Source organism: Corticium candelabrum, chromosome 8, assembly GCF_963422355.1.
Source record: "Corticium candelabrum chromosome 8, ooCorCand1.1, whole genome shotgun sequence".
NCBI classification, from domain to species: Eukaryota; Metazoa; Porifera; class Homoscleromorpha; order Homosclerophorida; family Plakinidae; genus Corticium; species Corticium candelabrum.
This window is the reverse complement of record NC_085092.1, coordinates 2,686,733-2,708,264: the sequence shown is the minus strand read 5'-3', so window position 1 is coordinate 2,708,264 and position 21,532 is coordinate 2,686,733. Positions and strand designations below refer to the sequence as shown.

Here is a 21,532-nt window from a genome sequence, read left to right as displayed (position 1 = left end):
TTCTTAATTAACGAAACACAAAATCGACAAAAGTACATGAAAGAAATGTCGTTGGCGAGCTACTGTCGTATCAAGACGTAATTAATTAATTTACTGCCTACAGTACCATCTAATTAATTAATTGTTTTCAAAACGGTTTTAGAAAATGAAAACATGCATTCTACTACTGTACGGTGCTAGATAAAAGTCACCGAGAATGACGTCAATATTTTTTAGGAAGAGGAACGTCAATGGACTCGCAACTCGTGCCTATTATTAATTAATATAATTATTTACGTAAGCAGTGCACAAAATGGCTGACAAGGATGTGAATTTACAGAAGAAACTCGTGCGCTTAGGGAAGTGGGGGCGTCGAAAGGGCATCGGCTACACAGTGCCACTTTTCAAAATAGACTCCCCAGTCGCCCATTTGCATACACTTCTGGTATAGGTGTACGCAAATATTCGAGGTCATCAAGTTTTCGACGTTCAGAAGTTTCCGTTTTTAACCTTTGTAGAGTTATACGGAACAGCTAACATTATATGACAAGTTTTTAGTGTTTTCAGTTGTTGAAATGAACCTGATCAGCGTGCGCAAGTTCTTGTATCACCACGCCTATTTAACTAACGCGTGCTAAACCGGATATATGCAGTTGGCAGCTGCTGCCGATGCCTCTGGTCAAAATTTCCGAAGAGTATCCATCAACCTTCTATTAAATAGCTCTTATCAAGAATTTGTGGACGTTGCAGTGATCAAAGGCGAAGTGAAAAGTACGGCAGTGCTCAAGGATCAGATCGAAGGAATGGATGACGACGTTCCTCTCAGACAGAGCTACAGAACAACATATAAGCAAGGCGTACAGGTGCTGGCGACTTTGCCTCTCATTTTACCCCAATGCCATCAATCACAAAGGTGAGTTTTTCAGTACCCCGGATATCTCGTCAGCGTCATAGCGACAAGTTAGCTGGAACGATACAGGCTAGGATGGACACTAACTCGAGTGTACCAGGCTAACAGAAACAAGGAGAAATTTTGTCTGGATTCTCGACGAATCGCGCCGGTGCTGGACTGACATCAGCAACTAGGCGGTGATGCTAGTAAAATTCTTGCAATGTTGACGTACACTTTCTGCTCACGTTTGGAGTGCCAGTGGTACAAGAAATGCGTGTAAAATAAAAAATTCGAGGCAACTGTAGACGAACCTTACTACTTTGTACATACGTTGTCATATTAGTTGTGATGTTTTTCGGCTAGCTATTACGTATTTCCTAGTAAGAAATAATAGAAAAAGAAATAAATTACAGTAGCACAGTTATATAATTGTCAATTCTATATTATTTCATTGAGTAGCTTGAAATGCAACATCTTCTTTGCTGTAGAAGTCGACAAAAAGAAGCGCAAGGAAGCAAACCGTTTGAAGAGACCAAAGGCACACTTTGCAAGGTATACTAGATACGCATTCTTCTTCAAATGGTTTCTATCTACAGTCTGCTTGTACAAAGAATCTTCCCCTTACCAGTTGAGCATGCTGCAAAGTCGTCTTGCAAATAAACAAATTATGACACCATGATGGTAACACTTTATAGAACAGCTTGTTAGTATGTGTTCTGATGACATTCAATGCTGTGGTGTAGGTGCTATTATTGTCTCCTTGGCTTTGCAATACCTACGAGTTGCTATGCAGCTTTTAGCCTGAAAATTTAACGCTTAGTTGAAACTGTTATTGGAGATCAATCCGGCAACACAACCACGGTCATTTATTATTTTACGTATATTCATCCACAACTCTTGCACAAAATGGTCTAATCTATAACTTGAAATCATCAACTGCTAAAGTCATTTCCATTTTATTAGCCCATGACATTGTTCAATGGTTCATGCAACATTGTATACAACCACAGTGTAGTCGAGAGTGTTATCCATTCTCAGGCTTCCTCATCACAGCTCGGTCTGTACAGACAAGTTGACTAACAGCACAGCAGCCTGGCTGATTAATATTGCCAATCCTCATACAAGTATCACGTACAATAGTTGACATTCTCTCATTAATCGATATGTGTCCAGTATCTTAATTATGGCAGGTGCTGTCAACTTTTAGCCTTACTAGATAAATGCCAATGATGACATTCTACGGTTAACAAAAATTGGTTAATTAATCAATCTAATTTAATTTGAGAGTTACTTTGTTCTCACAGGATGTTTATTGCTTTTTATACCAAAATCGAGCCTAATTCTAATCAAAAATGTTGCCAAATGACATCGTTAAAGATGGACAAAGAAAGGTCACATTACTTGTCAAAAAGAATGTTTCTAGATTACATGAATGCCATGGCCAATTCTTGACATTATCATTTATTATTGTTGCTGTTCCACATGTTTATTATTGTTGTTACTTACTGTGGTCTGTCGGCAAAGCAAGACCATTGTAACATCTAACTAATTTCCCACTATATCTAACAAATGTAATACCATCAAGATGTTATTAGCATTGTCTGACTTGAGCTGTTTAATGAACTAATGTTAGAGTCATAGTTTGGAAGCTACATATAACTAGGTATGTGCAAGCTTTGCACAATTTCAGAAGACGGCACAAAATCAACCTGAGTAAACTGTATAATAGATTACAGAGGTGTGGATCAATGCAATCACATTGTTCTTTCACTAGCTCAGATGTTATGTACAACACTGTTTTAAAGTAATGGCATTTGAATGTGTTATGATGTGATGAGTTATCATCTCTTCGACTTGTGTGAACATGAACAACACAAACAGTCCATTTGAAACGTGGTAAATCAGCAGTGATATTAGAATGTTCTGGCTGCAACTACAGACACATTTCATCATATAACTTGGTACGTACAATATTGCAAAATGAAGCTAATATACGACCAAATGGTGGACCTACATCAACCGAGCAAATATACATCACACGAATTTGTTGCTGTAGAAGGAAACTAGGTGTCTTGTTAACAAGAAGTTGTAATGTGATATCATGTCAGAGTTAGCATGTATCACAAATAATGTAAAGTACCTAATGTTGGACACCTTTTACAAAATCTGTACGTGGCTCATAAATGAAGACGCAAATTCAGCTTCTCTTTATAAGTGGTTTGCCTTTACCAACAACGTTTGCAAGCCAGAAGCTGCTGTTCTACCTTTGATATTAAAGTGGGTCTCACCTATTGATATCTAGCGTAGTCCTCTAATGTTGGACAGCTGCCCTTTTTTCGGCCTCGTGCGGTGGGTGACTCGTTATGATTACACTGTTCCAAGCAATGTCTAGAGTCTTTCTACAGTATTGACAGTTTGATCAAGTGCAACATTTGCTCCAATCGAGGATTTCGTCGAGGTTAGGCACCAACAGAGATACAATTGATCGCAACGCGATTCGTCGCAGTCAATCCAACCTCGGTCGTGGTGTGTATTTTGTGTCTTGGTAGTACGCTCGCTTAATCGACCACACAGGATTCTGTCGTTGCTGCTTTTACCATGTAAGTTGTACGTGCTCACTCTTAGCTTGATATGCATCAGGTTCTTTTGTTTGTGCTTTTCGTGCCTTTCTGATAATTTATTTTTCTTGCATCTTTTGTAAAGACTGCAGGTTTCCTGGCTGAGATGCCTTAAAGCGTTCTGTTCAGAGATAGTGGACGTGCTTCTTGTCAGTCCCCATCAATCATTTCGCAGCAGCTTTGCAGCTAGTGTCTAGAGCTGCTTTGGCTTCTTCAATTCTTTCTCGTGTAGACGTAATAGTCATTGCACTTGCAACGGCTCTTTTCAAACGTGCGAGACGGTAAGCAATCTGCTGCTACTAGACTGATGACTCCCAGCCCGCCCACTTCTCATTTGTTACGTGCGTTGTGATTATTCCTCCAGTTATAAAACAAGAATGACACTATCGCACTACTACTTCTAGCAGTACAACAAGTTAGCTACCCAGTCGTCATACAGTCTTTACTGTTCGTGTTGTGTTGAATTGTTTATGCTGCACGCGACAAATTGTATTTGGCAACACAAAGTAGGTGATGTGTAAGAGTCAAAACATACGAGTTTGTGCTCTACTTCTACTCGCTTGGATCTAACTGAGGAGCGAACAATCTGAGACGGTGAGACATAGTGCTTGCTAGTGCAAACTAGCTTAGATTGTTTGATCGTTTCCGTATGTGCTTGTTTGGGTCGATACCATTGATGGTCCAACATTAGGGGGCCTCCAACATTAGGGGACTTTACCCTATTGTCTTGGTCAAGTGAGTTGTGATATCATATTATCATCTAAAATGAATCGATTTGGCTGTTTCCATATTTCTGGCAGCAGCCACAACTGTTAATTAACGAGTATATACCTGATAGTTTCACACTCTCTGTACTAATCAGTGATAAAAGAAGACTGTCCTAAATCTGAGGTAAGATAAATGAAGTCCTCTACAGTTTTCCCAATAATGTACAAAAGCATTTAGGTCTACATGTATACCGAGAAAGTGCTGTTGCATTCATTAAACATGATAATTATCAAGCGATCACTTACAATGCAGTTGCTACAAACTATCTAAATCATAGTTTGTTGGTGTCGAATAGCAATTAGTTAGTCTTGACATTAATTGTAACCAATGATCCTCAATCAACCCTTATTACATAAATATGTTTGCCAAAGTGGATTCGACATCATCGTACTATAGCACATGATAATTTGTGCAATTCTTTAACTAAACTGCGCACTTTGGTCAGTATGTTTCTATGAAGAAACCATTATACAACCTTTGAGCTCATAAATCTTACAAGAGATGAACAGCTATGGAATCCATCATAAAATGTATGTTTGTGTATGTATGCAAAGCATATCAAGAGCTTAGATCGTTTCTGTACAATGTGTCTACGCAAAATAGCTGGGATTAAATGGCAAGACTTTGTTCTGGAAGAACGGAAGTTCTTAGGGTCTGCAATGGTATCGAAACAGTTTTGCTGTCAGCACAATTTCGTTGGTCGGGTCACTTAGTTCGTATTCAAGATGAGAGGATACCAAAGACCGTGTTCTATGGAGCAATAAAGGAAGATGTACGTTCGAAAAGAGGTCCTAATAAACGAGTCAAGGACAGCCAAAAGGCAAACCCAAAGTCTTGCCCCATTAATTCCCAGCTTTGGGAAATAGCTACCGGTGTTGACAGGCTATTATAGAGATCGACGTGCAGAACTGCATTGACCAATTTAACAACATCGCTGAGCAACCCTAATGTTCAAACGACAAGCCAGAAAGAAGGCAGTCATCAAAGCACCCAATCCATCTGTACCATCTGTTGTCGCATATGCAGATTTCGTATTGGGCTGCTACATCATGTTCAAAGCCACAATTGAGATTTGTCGAAATCGACAACTCAGCCCATCAATCATCAATCCATCAATCAATCAATCCATCAATCAATCAATATATATATATATATATGATGCTGCGTCAATGTTAAATTTTACAAGTAATTACCTTGGATAACTTAGTCAGCTATTACACGCAAGAGATTCTGCGCGTTTTCAAATATCTATTAATATCGAAATAAAAGACCGACTGCCTGACTGCTGGGAAATTCGATAAAACTCCCGACCCTTTTGACAGTGCCGCCTACATAGAATGCTAAACTTTTGAAAGTAAATCGCTTTCCAAAAGTCTTCATGGGAGTTCACATTGTCACCTTGAGTATGTAGTCGCAACTGAAGTAAAGCTACTCATCTAAAGGCATTGGTGCAGTGATTGTGTATGGGCTGCTCACTGTTGTCAAGCCTCATAAAAATTTGCAGCTCCAAGCACAAAGCATATTTAGTTGCTATCAAACTCATTAGAATTGTTGAAGATTTAGTGCCACGATCTTCTCAAGTACAAAGCTAGAGCAGTCTAGCCAGTAGCTATATAGCTATAGTGTCTGTCTAGGAAAGTTAATACTTTTGTTTACAACACATTTGATTGACAATGTAGATTATATCTACAATGACAAATCACAAACAGCTGTCTTGATAAAGATAAATTTGTAGACACTCTACAGCATTCTCATCAGTTGATTACAAACTTTTCGCTAAGAAAGGCTGCTACCATTTGTGCCCTGGATCCTAGCTGTAATAGATAGACGTGCATGCAAGTAAGACCGTATTTCCACCAGCGCCTGAACCATACAGTTTAACAACTGGTTTAGTACTGCACCAATTCTATTTTCTAAATTTGCTCTTCGTAAAAAAAATTTTGTGGTAGACTTAGCAACTTTGGGTTTAACTGTCATGTGACCGTACCGTGCGTGCTTGAACATAGATTCTGAAAACGCCTCTGGTGGTGTAAGCCTATCTACTAGTTTCTTGTTGGCATGCATGGGATTGCCTCCAATGATGGCAGCGTCGTCAAATAGACGAGTGAAATCAGCATTTGACGAGTGAAATCAGTACTTGACGAGTGAAATCAGCATTTGACGAGTGAAATCAGCATTTAACGAGTGAAATCAGCAGGACTTAGATGGTGAATTTGGAGTTTCAGTGACCACCAACTCTTGCTCTTACCTGACTATAATGCAGTCCAATGTATCACAGCAAGCGTCGTTCCGTCATAGCAAACAGGATTTATCTTGTGCCAAGTATTTAATAGAAACACACCTTCCTGAACTTGTCGAAGTTAATCTAGGTTATCATGGAGCTAGTGCAAACGCGTTCTGGGGAACAAAGAAGAGAAAGAAACCCCTGCCGAATCACACACAAAGAGTACTTCAAGCAATCATGGTTTTAAGCAACCTGTACGTGGTTGCAAAACAGGTTAATCATGAAACTTCTAACAAATAGAACGGGAGTCGTAGCGAGCGAATCCAGCTGCGTCTTACCTCTTTCTAGTCATGTCACTCAACGGCGACGTAAAAGTACGAGAGTACAAACAAGCTCTGCCCGGGCCGTCGAAGTATAAATAGCTTGCTCCCAGTATGTCAAAGCGAGGATAAAGCAGTGAAACCTACCACTCAGGTTTGCCACATATTAAGGTGAGAAAGCACCAAATTTCTCACCTAAACACCATTCCCAAATAGGAGAATACGTGGAAACTAATAGATAAGGAATTGAAGAGCAGAGATAGACGTAGTTAATTAAGTAATGCTAATAGGTAAACGGTTCAAGTATAGAAACGTCTAGCTATGAACTTACGTTCAAAGGTTCAACCAATGCTTGAATTAGATAAACTTGCTAGCTACAGCTGTTTTGCTTATCAATTCACAGTTCAAAGTAGGTCCACGTCAGCTTTCAGGTAGTGGGCGTTATAGAGGTAACTTTGAAGTTATCTGACACCTGGTGTTAAATGCAAGAGTAGGGCAGAGCCAAGTCCGTGTCATACAGGACTTTACTAATTGTGTCCTAATAAAGAACGAATCACAGTATTCATTAACTTATATGAAACCTTTTCCTTGTGAGCTTTCCAATGATGTAGGAATCAACTCTCTAGATGTATACGCCTCATGAAATACAGGTTTTTCTCACGTATTCTCCTATTTGGGAATGGACTGTAGCAAAAATGACACGTGCCTGTTGTTTCTCCAGTGCCTGCAGGTCTGCACAAAATCGAATTATCAGAGCAAACATCGGAAGACCTAAGAGACCAGATGTTCGTTTCTGTATAAAACCTAGACTACATGTTGTGTCAAATGCCAAGCAAAGTAGAGATTACATGTTTGGGCACGGTATGGCATTGCCAGCATGCGTTACATACTTCCGTGACAACAGTCTACAGCTGAGATTTCTAGAACGACCAGACTAAATTTTCTTGTATTTTGTATTGTGATGAGCGTACGCGAAGGCATGCACAACTAGAAACCATTGTTCATTGTTTCATCTACCAGACACTTCGGTGCAAACTAGCTGGCCCCATCTAGTTTGATGAAGTCAAACTAGCAAGTTGTACAAAATTGATTTCATATAAAATGCTGCGAAAAATCAAAATGTACGTCAGGCTGAAAGTATCCCAAATCAATAGTTTGACCCAATAGTCGTCTGTCCTGTAAAATTACTGCTTGAAGTTTCAACCAGCTGCTCCATTATTCCATCAGTAGGCTGCACTGTTGAAAGCATGCCAAACTGAGACAATGCATCGCCAGACATTGAGGAGAGAAAATTTGATATAAACAGATCATCAAGACAAGAAGACTGTGTTGCAGCAGAGCAAGCTGCAACTCCAACGGTAGTGTTAGAATAGTTCTCATTTTCCTGATGAAATGGCATTGACAATGTGCAAGTAGCTCCACTCTGGCAAGGAAACGTTGAAGATGAAGTGCTTTCGTCGCTTAGAGAAGCGATAAGAGCCGCAGCTGCCTCAGAAGATGATGGCAGATCAATCCTCGAATAATCAACCGAGCTTAACGATGAATCGTACAGCTCGGATTGCAGTATACCGCAGTTGTTAGACATCAACACTGGCGGTTGTTGATCCTGAAAGGCGAAGAGAGAGTTGAAAGGAGGACAACAATTCTTGGGCGGGTCTAAAGTCGCCAGATCCAACCACTCCGACACCATCCCACCAAACGTCTCCATCTGCCATTGTTGAAACTGCTCTACGAAGCTGCCGGGCATCACAAAATACTTAAGGTTCTCGTTGGAGTGACATTTCTTGGTCGCGAGAGCATCGCCGCGACTAGCCAGTTCGTGAGCCGGATGCCGTTGTGCAGGCTGATCCCTGCTCATCTCATTCTCAATCGAATGAGATGAGCTCATTCCTGAGGGTGAGCCCGTTTCTGAGAAAGAGTTCGTTCTTGAGGTGGAGCTCGTTCCTGAGGTGGAGCTTGTTCCTGAGGTGGAGCTCGTTCCTGAGGTGGAGCTCTGCTTCTTCCTAATCTTTTTGCGTCGTCGTCGAGGTATGAACTTGTAATCTGGATACTTTTGCATATGGGCAAGACGCTGTTGTTCCGCTTCATCAAAAAATTTCTTTTTGTACGTTGAAGGCAACATTTTCCACAGTTTCCCGAGCATTTTGCTCACCTCAGCGTTGTGCAAGTCGGGGTTTTTGCGCCCAAGTCTCTTCCTTTCTTCCAGTGACCAAATCATGAAGGCGTTCATGGGCCTTCGCACTCTGCTAGAAATGGAAGACGAGCAATATACAACCTCGTCTTGCGGTGACATTGGCTCAATATCAACCATTCTGCGTAACGTCTCATTGTCAGTGAGAATGAATGGACTGTCGAGATCGCTTTGTTCCCAATCTAGACAAACAGGCGACTCTCGACGCTGTTTCTTTGCCCCACGCTTCATTTTGGTCTTTTAGTGTAGCGATACGTTACTTACAGGACAAATACCCGTCTATCTATAAATTGCTACCAGCTCTTCAACTTCTTGAACAGCTAGAACACTCTATGCCTATTCAGTTGGATGCAACTAAAGAGTTGCAACAAATTAGTAAAGAGCCAATCAGATGATTGGATCAATTAGCAGTTGTTTTACATCTACATCTATTTGTGTTTCTAGAGTCACTATTTCCACATAAAATATAGACTACGATTTACTATAATCAAAACAGTTGTATAAGATTATTGCCAGATCATGTAAGAAGTCAAATAAGTCGTCTTGTTTACTTTCTTGAAGCACTACCCAGACAACCTCTTATCGTTTGCGTCATGGCGTTGGCGCCATGTCTTGTATCAAGAAATTAGACGTGAGAAAACATGACCAGACAAGTGTTATAGTCACATAGATCAGAAAGGAAATCAAATTGCACTGACTATGAGGAAGATGGCCGAGCTCCACCATACCACAACGGAGTTCGTGAAAACCATCAATAAATACATTAGTCACAACAAGTAGCATCGACAGGATGAAAGACACCAGTGTCTAAGTGTTTATTGTATAGCTTATCAGCTGGGACCATTCTTTATCAACTGGATCGTTACGTCTACACAATTATGAACTGGTGATATTGACTGAGCAATCTCTGCTGTACATCAACTGCACACCTAAGTAAAATACCCGTGCAGGTGATACAGTATACTATAGCGTGACTGTTTGGAGACCACAATTCGGTATTAGTATTAGTAGGACCCCATCGCCTTGGTATGTGATATGATAAGGTAAAATTAGTCTCTTTCTGGATTGGGTGCGCCACGAAAGGAATACGTATAGCATCTGCATGGGAACTGTTCGCTTTGCTGCTACAAATAGTACGAAAGATAACATTACCACTTTTAGATCTGTTTCTCGGCGCTCTACACTGCGACCTAGACCCCACAGCTACCCACTTGTTCCAAACTGACACATTAGGGCACTTTAGATGTGGCATTTCGACGCTATCAGACCACTGAGCACACCCTTCTAGGAACCCGCAGCTACGCCCGTGAGACAGTAGCAGATTGAGCAGTTGTAATTAGAGCAGACAATAGTACAACCTTTATGAAATATATAATACAATAATTCAAATCGGACAACTGCAAATATTCATATTTTGTACGATTGCGTACTCTCAGTATTCTTCCCTGTGAAAAGATCGGAAAGAATGGATAATTGGTCAACCGACTACAGTATGGTCTATATATGTGCAGTAGCATTTCTCTTATAATAGAAATAGGTAGTTTACTAACAACAATACTTTTTGAGATTCAAGTGCAGTACGTTCTTTTCAAAGCCATAGAAAAGAAGAGACAGAAACTAAACAAAACCTAATGATCCTCAATGACAGAAGAAAATGAATTAGGCTATCAACTAACCAAAAGAAGATGCAAGGAAACTACAGCAATGCAAGCCTGTTTCCTAGGTCAAGCTAGAATTTCGTAGTTTCTCTATCGAAGAGTTGCTGCTATCGACTTTAGCCATTCTTTGTGTAGGTATACATACGATAAAGACTCTCAGGCATACAAACATTGATTTGCACCAACAGTTATTGCAACATACCAGTAGAAACTCTTGCCGAGATCCGTATCCAGGATGTGGCAAAGACAACATGCAACCACAGTGTGTGTACATGCAGTTGCCATCTATCGTTCAATTGTTGACATTCCCTCATCAAACATAATGACCTACTATTTTAGTAATCATGACTTGCCATTGGGTCTAGGTTTCTCAATTTGACATCTTCGATTCAAAACAGGAATTAGCCATTTTAGCCACCGTCTAGCAAAGGTGATAAGTACAGAGTGCTAACTTTTCTTGTGTCCTCCTTCGTGATGTCCATGCAACACCTAATTAAGTTTGAGATGCTACTTCATTCACTCAAATGTGCAGAGTATGCTCTGTTAGCATACCCATTTTTTATGTATAACGTAAAAAGTAGCATCTCTCATGTGTGCGAAGTCGATAAATACATTTCAGCAGAAGAAAACAAAATTTGAAGTGACCAATTGCAAGGTATTGATAGAGATGTGCTCTTCTCCATGCTAATTGTTTCTTTTCTATTATTTGCTTGTACAGAGAACGCTGCTCTTTTCTGTTGAGCGACTTGCAAAGTCATCTTACGCATAAACAATTATGACACCATGACAATTGTCGTGGCGTTACAGAACAACGTGTACATGTTCTGACAAACTTCACAGTCTCCTGAGCCTAGAATTGCAGTATATAGAGCATGGAGTTAGTTCGAAACTTGTTAGTCTCAAAATAGAGATCTTTGTCTTGAAATGCTCAGTCATTGAGATCACTCAAGCAACACAACACGTTTACAGTTGTAGGAATCAGTATATCTTTTCTCAAACTTTTACACAAACTAGTCAAATCTAATACTAGAAGAATTCCACTGCTCAAACCATTGCTATTCCGACAGCTTACAGCTTGCCCGATGGTTTGGTCAACACTGTGCGCAGCCAAAGCATGATTTACAATGCTATCCACACTCAGCTTTCATCATTCCTAATAGTGACATCGCAATCACTCGTTCAAACATGTTTACTAAATGACCTCACAGCCACGTTACTGATCAACTATTCGCAATGCATGTACCAGGTAGCCTAGTTGAAATTTCCTTCATAATCTATATATAAGCAATTCACATTCTAATTAATGTAATTGCTGTCAAACTAAAGCTTCACTTCACTAATGCCAATTGCAACTTGCTGAATTATTCAAATATTTTATTAAAGTTATTTGTTATTGCTTAGTACACTACAATGACTTACCAAGTAAAGTTAGTTTAACAAAATTTGGTAAGTTTAGTACTGTACTTAGAATTTCAAAGTCTGAAAGGTTACTTTTAGTTTGGGAGAATAGATCCTGTTTCAGAGTCATTCAGGATGTTCATCATTGGTTTAGCAAATCCCACAGTCAAGCTTCAATTCGAATAGCTGGCAAACGACAACGTCAAAGAAGCACAAAGTAAAGTTTACACATCAACTATCAACAGGATGCTTTCTGAAGTACATCATTTCGTTTAACCAATTTGGCCATTATCAAACTTATTATTGTACATTACTGTTGATTTATCACTGACGTACAGTTTCTGTCATCAGAGCTAACAGCACAGCTCACAACTAATATAATGTAGTCCGATGTAATGAAGATCAGTCTATATCGAGAATACTTCTAGACGTCATTCTTGCTCGGTTTCGGAAAGTTCTACGGAACATCAAGATAATAGAATCAAACTGGAAGTAAGGTAGACAAGAAGAATAACTTAGAAAAGACAATTTTGATTTGTGTAGAATCGACCTAGTTGTCTCACAGACACAAAATTGTAATATCATTTGATCAATGACGTCGAATGCAGCACCCACACTACCAAATTGAGTTAGCATTCATCATGAGTAGTGACTTGCATGATCAAGTGAATACCGCTGTCACGTTAGACTGGACCCAGTCTCTCTCCGCCCTCCTCATTCTCCGGATTGTCAATCCTGGGCGCCGAGAGACTGGTCTCAGACCACCCACTGACGTCACTAAACGCACTATTGCTCCCCATTATTGCACCTCGTTACCGATCTGTATCAGACGGGGGAGCATATATCAGACATATATAATAAATGGCTCCCGGGAGCCGATAACTTATGCAGGATGTAAATAACCAGCTAACGATCCCGCACGTTGTCAAAGACAAGCACGAATTACACATCAACACATGAACTGCGTCTCAGCCGTTTCTTGTCTAGAGCCATTTGCATTGGATTCCGAAGCTCTTGGAGCCGATAGTGCAAACGACGCGGAAGACACCCAGATCATCTGACAAAAGACAAAAATCGCATTCAAAAGCCGCGCTAACTCATAGATCAATGCGAATGTAGGCGCAGAAAGCGATAGAAACGCTCTCTTGGTAATCTGTAACGTGTTTGTGGGCCACGCCTTTGCAACCACGGCAAGGGCGGTTACCAGACATGTCAAAATGTGCCCAAGGCAGCTGGCACACAGTGAGCGCTAATGGCAGTGTTTAGTGACGTCAGTGGGCGATCTGAAACGTCTCTCTGCGCCGACGATTGACAATTCGGTGAATGACGAGGGCGGACAGAGACTGGGTCGAGTCTAGTGTCACAGGGTATTATCTCCGACCTCCAGGGCAGCTAGCACGCTAGGTTGAAATCTCACCGGATCCTAGAGTTAGGGTTCGGGTTAGGGCTAGGGTTCGGGTTAGGGCTAGGGTTCGGGTTATGGGTTTGTGTTAGGGTTAGGGAACTGCAAACTAGTTGGGAGGAAGTTCTACCCTTACGGGCGGGAACTTTACCCTAAGGACTGTAGCTTCGGCCGATTTTTTATCATAGGGCCTGAGCTCCCCCGGAGGTCATGCGCGAGGGAAGGTTCTACGCCGTGACACTGGTATCATTCTTTCGAAGAGTTGGATAATTCGATTGTAGGTCTAAAGCTGTTAGAACCGCCAATGGGTATATACCTTAACCTGCACACCTACGTAACTAATTAGAGATCAAAGAAAGAACATCGTCATGAAGACATCTCATTCGTCTGAGGTAAGCAATGCGTTAGATAAGACTGTCCAAAAATCTTTGAAACCATTTGAGCTTTACAAAGCATGTGCCTATTCAGTCAGGTAGCTCATATTATGGTAAGAGCAACAGACCCTCTTTTCGCGCACCAAATTTTCTGACAAACTGTCTAGATCATATATTTTCCTCATGCTGATCAACGATTAGATCGTTTCTATACTGTAAGCCATATACAAATACTAAATCAACCTGCACTCTACTATAGTCCTCACTAATCGGGAATTTGTTGTATAGACTGTTGGCAGATCGAAAATTCTAGTGATTCGCTTTCCAACACACTCTCATACGGAGCTCATGAAATATGACTAGATAAATCTACTAGACTAATTGAATTCTGCATAAATCATTTTCGAAATCTTATAGAAAATCAATTTACTGCTACAAGCAGGCGGCACTAAGATTAATTCTATCTGACGGTGTGCAGTATGTGGAAACTGTAAGAAAACAATCTCAATCACTCCCTCTCTCTGTCAGCTTATTAAAGGCTGTTGCTACCATTTGTACATCAGACTATAAGAAAATGTTCTTAAACAGTTTATATAGTACTGTATATAAAAATTTTGCCTGTCACAGAGAAAGTAAGTTCAAGTAGCCTTCTAATATGTCTTCTAGCAAAATTTTTTGCTAGTTTAGTGGTGTCCTATCACTTTCTCCAACAGTATTGTGTTTTCTAATTTCAGCTATTTCAAACTAATACATTCATTGCCTATATACACATCAGTAGCGTGATGAGAGATTGGAGCAATCACGTCTCTGGGGGTAAATTACGATTTCAAGTAAACGTGCACTACAGTAATCAGTTCTCTAAGTCAGTGCTACCGACAAGGACGTAGGAATGGTAGCGAAGTAAAGAATGCGCTAACCGTACGCGTTAGGCAGATCGATCCGTTTACTGATCATAACGGCACATAGACAGTATACGTTAAGGAAACGTGCATGTTGTATGAAGTGATGTTCATAATTATTGCGCGACAAGAAGCATTTTATTCCTTTTTGGAGCAGTGGTAAATAGCATGGATCGACTAATAAAGAGAGCTCATCATTGCAAAGATCCTCTGTTGTTTGAAACAGTGTAAACATGAGCAAGCAGTATGCTATGTCACAGCATATTACTCGACAATCTCACTATCATAATAGCAAGAGCATCGGCAACATATATGCATGCATGTGGTCACTAACATCAATAACACCTTCAAACACTTTGCAGAATGTTCTACTTGTAACAAACGATACTTGAGAAACAACTCCGTTTCCTAGACACAGGCACAGGTCGTCTGCATGCATCAAATTGGTCTACCAACTTTTACAACCAAACCGAGTCAGTGTGTACTCTAAAAGAAGGACCGGCACAGTAGTGCTGCAAGACTAAGAACCACAACTGCCTGGAAAATCTTTGATCCGTTTGCTGTCACAGTAATACGTAGTCCTTTTTGCAGACCTGCTTCAAAATTATTAGTGGAGACAGAACTTCTAAGGTACTGGAAGGATGCTGCGACCTCAATGGGGTTACAATCAGATGAAGAAAAATGGAGATGGAAGGCGGGCATCATCTCTAGGTAGGGAAGATAAAAGCGTTGTCTTTGTGTAGTTGATGATAAGCCCCATGCGTTGGCAAGAGGAATCCAGACTTCCAGCAAGGTAGAGAGGCTTGAATTACAACATTGACAGAACTAGCAGATTGACATGTAATTAAGAGGAACTACATATAGCTTGTTCCAACAAAGAAGAAATGTAGAATGTAAGATGCGGACTAGTAAAGTACTTGTGAACATGAAAGTCATGTTGTCACAGGCAATTAAGATCGGAGTTCCACAGGTTATGTAGTCAATGATCCAATAGACGACAAGCGTAACAAAATCTAGAGAGTTTTACGACTGGGTTGGAATGGGTTGCTTAAAGATGCAGTAAATAACCCCACATCTGTCGAGGTTTTGTGCATAAGTAACGTCTTTCATAATTATTGCATGGCAAGAAGCAGTTATATTTCTTTCAGAACAATGATTAGCATTGATCAACTATTAATGAGAGCACATCATTGTGTAGAAGATGTTTCTGTTGTTTGAAACAGCGAAAACATGAGCAAGCAGCTGGTATGTGGGTTACAACAATTAGCTCAACAATCTCACAATCTTACCTATGGAAGACGATTACACCCGTAGCATACAATTGTGTCAAAGCATCTAATCGCAAGAGCAGCAGCAGCAAACAAGGAGACAATGCATGCATGTGATCAGCAACAACAATAACATTTTTCTAACTCTACAGAATGTCCAAAACAAATCTTGAGAAACAACTCCGTTCCTAGAAACAGATAACGGTCGGCTGCATGCATCAAACAGGTCTACCAACTTTTACAACCAACCGAGAGTGTATTCTAAAAATAGCAGCAGACTGGTGCGGCAAGACTAAAACCGACGACTGCAAGGAAAAATTTGCTCTGTTTGCTCTGACAGCCAAGCAGAAGACCTTTTTGCAAACCTGATTAGACATCGTTGGAGACAGAACTTCCAAGGTACAGGAAGGATGATACCATCTCAGTGAAGTCGCAATCAGAATGAAGAAAAATGTGAGATGGAAGCGGTCATCAACTCCCGTTAAAACAGCTAGAAGCTTCGAATTCTTGTGGTAGATGTTAAGCCCCATGTGATGGCAAGAGGAACCCAAAGATTTCTGCAAGGTACAGAGGCTTTAATTGCTAGACTTTGACAGAACTAGATTGAATCCAATATGAGGAACTAGATAGTGTGTGTTCCAAAACAAAAAAGATTGTAGAACGTATATATAAGATGTGGCCTAGTACAGTGCTTGTGAAAACGGATGTCATGTTTTCACAGGCAATGTGCGTTGATTTCCACAAATTATGTAGTCTATGGCCCATTAGGCAACTACCAGTAGCACAACAACATCTAGATACAGAGTGCGCAATGGGTTGCTTCAAGACGCTCTAAATACTGGTATAGCCTGAGGTTTCAAGCAACTGTCTACTTCTACCTATGACATAATGTGACACTGCAAATTCAACTCAATTGGCACAAGTCAAATAGCAACACAGGAATTGCCGGCTGGAGATCTATGATGGAAAACGTCAATCGTCAAATGTGCAAAGCAAATATAGATTCTGTTAGCATACTGATACTTTATGCGATAACGTAAAAGTAACAACTCTCGAGTGGAACAAGTCATACCAATTTCAAAATATTGAAGTGAGTAAGCGCACACCTGCCAATTGCAAGGTTCCCTTCGGCTACTAGTTTCTTTATTATTCATTTTAGAATTAGAATGCTACTCTAGAGAGTTAAGCTACTTGCAAAGCCACCTTACGGACGACACCATTATAACACCATGAAATTGTTGTTGTGATGGCAGTTTTACAAATCAACTTGTATATGTTCTGACAAACTTCATGTCTGGGTGTAAGTGTCAATTATTAACATATTATTGTGAGCCTAGCTTTGCAATAGAAATGGAGTTGCTTCGCAACCTTAACAAAGTTGATGTCCAAAGTCTGAAAACAGTAGCGTAGGAAGATGTTCACGAGCGAGGGAGATGTACCGTGCATATCATCATGAGTAAGCAAAAACTATCTCGCTCGCCAGACCGTGAACAGATTTGCAAAAGTCTCTAGCAAAAAATATAAATTCCTACACGAATCCCCATCCTCCATCCCTCGGTTTCTACGGGGCTAGAGAGGTCAAATTCAGTTTGAAAGAATGGATCCAGCTTTGGAGTCATTTGAGATCTGACTCACAAGATGTTCATCATTTGTATACCGAATCCTAGCAAATTCCAATACAAATAAGTGGCAAATGACATCGTCAAGAACTACATAGTTTACATACCATTTGTCAACAGGACAATTTCTAGACTACATAATTTCATAGGCAATTCTGGCAATTATAAATTCGTATTCTTGTACGTTGTTAGTTTATCATTGTTGTTTCAGTTTTCTGTCATCAAAGTAAAAAGGCACAGCTCATAACTAATATAATGTAGTCCGCGATGTAATGAAGATCTGTCTACATCGAGAAGACTTCTAGACATCATTTTTGCTCGGTTTGGGTAAGTTCTACGAAGCATCAAGATGACACAATTTAAATTGGAGGTACTACGCACTGTTGACGAGAAGAATGTGAAGTTCTCAAATGTTGCTACACGATGTCAATGTAATGACAACATCGATGTCTTTAAATGTGATAGCATATCTTCCTATTGGACAAACATAAACAGTTTCTTTGGATTGTGATAGTGATTTTATATCATTCTGGTGGCAAATTGTATCAAACATAAAAGTAATTTGCTAACGGCTTTGGATATAAAATGAATTTTGAATAATGTGAGTTGAACATCGAACTGAAGTAGACTTAGATCAATCAAATTGACTCTTAGAACAGATAAATTTGATTCTTCGTGTAGAATCAACCTATTCGTCTCCCAAAGACAAAATCGTACAATGATTTGATCGATGATGTCGAATGCAGCTCCCACATTGTCAAATTGAATTAGAACTCAGCATGAGCAGTGCATGTCTTTATCAAGTGAATACCGGTATATAATTCTTACATGAGTAGTGCATGTAATTTTTAAGTGGATAAACGTATCATTCTTTTGAAGAGGTAGATAATTCGATTGTAGGTCTAAAGCTGCTAGAACCGTCAATGGGTATACCTGGAAGCTTCACACCTACGTAACCAATTAGAGGTCAAAGAAGGAACATTGTCATGAAGACTTCTCATTCATGGGAGTTAAGACATTGCAGTACGTTAGATAAGATTGTCCCAAATATTTGTAACCATTTCAGCTGTGTGCATCTATATACAGCAGGTGCCAATTCAATCAGGTAGCTCGAATTATCATAAGAGTAATAGACTCTTCCGGGCCACACATTTTCTTACAGACTGTCTGGATCATACTTCTATATTTTGCTCAACGGTAAACTCGTTTCTATATTGTCAGTCAAATAAGGCTCGGTACTCAATCAACCTACACTGCATTCTACTAGTCCTCATAAATCGAGAATTTCTTCTACAGACAGTTCGCAGATCGAAATTTCGAGTTATATGCTTTCCGAAAACACTCCACTCACTCTCCAGCAGCGATCAATATGGATAAATTAATCTATTAGAGTATATGCACCGTTTCTGCATAAATCACTTTCGAAATCTCATAGGAAATCAATTCACTGCTACAAGCTTGGCTCGGCATTGAGATTGTGACGTTATACAGTACGTTGGAGCTGTAGCTTTATTGGTTAGCAGCTTTTAAGATCCAATGCACCATTCAAAACTCCTAATGTTCCTCCTTTAGCTTATTACGTGAGGACACGCTGTTGTTGCGTGTACTTGTACCATGTTTAAACTACATAGACTATAAGTTGGCAAGCAAGCTTAGTTACAATGAGCCGGTAATCATAAGAGCTGCTCAGCTACTGTCAGTCGTCTAGAATTTGAAAAACTGTTTTAACTAGCTTTCTACTATATCATCTAGCAAAACGTCTTAATACTTCGGCTCTAATCATTCGCTCTAACAGTACTACCTCTCATAATCTCAAGGCTATCAAAAAAACATACTCGTTGCCTATACACAGCAGTAATGTGAGATAGGACCCACCAGCTACGTCTCTGAGCCTACAATTAGAAAGAGCCATGCAGTCCAATGCTATCGAAACCATTCCACCCTTGTTTCTGTTGAGAGACCCCACTCCCGACCACGGTTTCAAATAGACGTGCACTACGTAAATCAGCTCTCTAAGTCAGTGCTATAAACAAGGACGTATAGAAATGGTAGCAAAAGACTCCGCTAGCCGTACGCGTTAGGCAGATCAAATAGTTTGCCGAATATAACAGCAAATATGTGTCAAGGATTCGTGCATGTTGTATGAAATGATGACTTTCATAATTATCGCGCGACAAGAAGTCTTTCTATTTCTTTTCGAAACAATTGTAATTTGCATCAATCGTCTATTAGAAAGAGCTCATCATTGTGTAAAAGATCCTTCTGCTGTTTGGTTGCTTGTTTTGGGCACAGCAATCAAATCAACAATCCCACTATCTTGCCTATAGAAAGAGATTACACCCAGAGCTTACAAGTGTTGCAGAGTTATCTAATCACAAGAGTAGCAGCAAACAAAGCATGTATGTGGTCAGTAACTTCAATAATACCTTTCGAACACTTTAAGGAGTGTCCTACTTGTAAAAAACAAACCTAGCTTGAAAAACAACTCCGCTCCATAGACACAACACAAGCAGGTCGTCTGTATATGCAGCAAATCGACATTTTACAACCAAACCGAGTCAGTGTGTATTCTAAAACATGAGCATTATAGTGATGCTGCCAGGCTAAACTACCACTACTTGGCAAATCTTTGCTCTATTTGCTCTCACAGCCAAAAAGAAGACCTTTTTCCAGACCTGCCTAGAAACTGTTGGAGACTAGTTGATGGTGAGCCCCAAGTGATGGCAAGAGTAATCCAGATTCCAGCAAGGAAGAGAGGCTTGAATTGCTAAATTTGACAGAGCTAAAAGATGGACTAACTAAGAGGACTAGACACAGAGTGCTCTAAAACAAGAAGGATTGTAGAATGAAGGATATGGCCTAGTACAGTATAGTAATTGCGAAAAGGATGTTAGGTCGTCAGAGGCAATCAAGATTTGCGTTTCCACAGACTATGTTTTAGACAACTAACAAAACAAGATCTAAGGCTCGTTGAAATGTGTTGCTTCAAGATACTTTTACAAAAGTATCTTGAAGCAACAAAATACAACCACAAAATACTTTTACATCACTTGTCAACAAGGGTGCTTTCTAGACTACATAATTTCATAGATAATTTTGGCTATCATCAGTTCTTACTCTTGTACCTTGTTTTTACTTTATAATTGTTAGTCCAGTTTTCTGTTGTCAAAGCAAAAGCACAGCTCATAACTAATTCAATGTAGCCAATGTAATAAAGATTTGCCTACCTCGAGAAGACATCTAGACGTTAATTTTTCTAAGTTTGGTGTGTTATACAGAACATCAGGATGACACCAATCTATCTAATTTGAATGTACGATAGCGAGAAGAATGCGTACTTAATTTCATCACTAGCTCAAATGATATACAATGTCAATGTGAGAGTAAATATGCTGATGTACGTAAATGTGATGACATATCTCTTCTTCTTGAGCAAACGAAAAGAACATATTTTGGATAGTGATAGTAAGTTTATATCATTCTGGCTGCCACTGCAGGCACATTGCATTAAGAATGACTGTGATTTGCTAGCGGGCTTATTAAAGCGAGTTGAATATCAAACTATAGTAGGCCTAGATCAACGCAACTAAACATAAAACAGATAAATTTGATTTGTTTGTGTAGAATTAAAATATCTGACTCAGAGACACAAGATTGTGTTATGATTCAATTGATCAATGACGGCAAGAATGCAGCTCTCATATTATCAAAGCTAGCATTCATCATAAGTTGGGTCTTGATCAAGTGGATTGCAATACCATCCTTTCGAAAGCGTAGATGATTCGATTGTAGGCCCATATTGTTAAAGCTGTTAGAAACACCAACGGGGATCTAGCCGGATGCTTCACACTTGCGTAACTAATTAGAGCTTAAAGAAGGACAGTGTCTTCAAGAGCTCCATTCATCTGAGGTAAAATGCTGC

General features: G+C 39.9%; 2 protein-coding genes and 1 long non-coding RNA gene across 3 annotated transcripts; 1 reads left to right on the top strand and 2 right to left on the bottom strand.

The window, feature by feature from the left end:
* The first annotated feature begins 1,293 nt into the window (after positions 1–1,293).
* Positions 1,294–1,804, top strand: LOC134183793 (uncharacterized). Its single transcript, XR_009970579.1, has 3 exons — positions 1,294–1,423; positions 1,483–1,552; positions 1,615–1,804. It is a non-coding gene; the product is annotated as an uncharacterized LOC134183793 (long non-coding RNA).
* Positions 1,805–7,736: 5,932 nt separating this feature from the next.
* Positions 7,737–8,712, bottom strand: LOC134183741 (uncharacterized). Its single transcript, XM_062651334.1, has one exon. It carries the CDS (start codon positions 8,687–8,689, stop codon positions 7,949–7,951), a length of 741 nt encoding a protein of 246 aa, XP_062507318.1. The 5' UTR covers positions 8,690–8,712; the 3' UTR covers positions 7,737–7,948.
* Positions 8,713–8,761: 49 nt separating this feature from the next.
* LOC134182834 (transcription factor Sox-17-beta.3-like) lies at positions 8,762–9,502 on the bottom strand (the record flags this gene model as incomplete). The annotated part of the gene is made up of 1 exon (XM_062650276.1): positions 8,762–9,502. A coding segment is annotated over exon 1 (462 nt), but the record flags the coding sequence as incomplete, so codon positions are not given.
* Between the last annotated feature and the right edge of the window lie 12,030 nt (positions 9,503–21,532).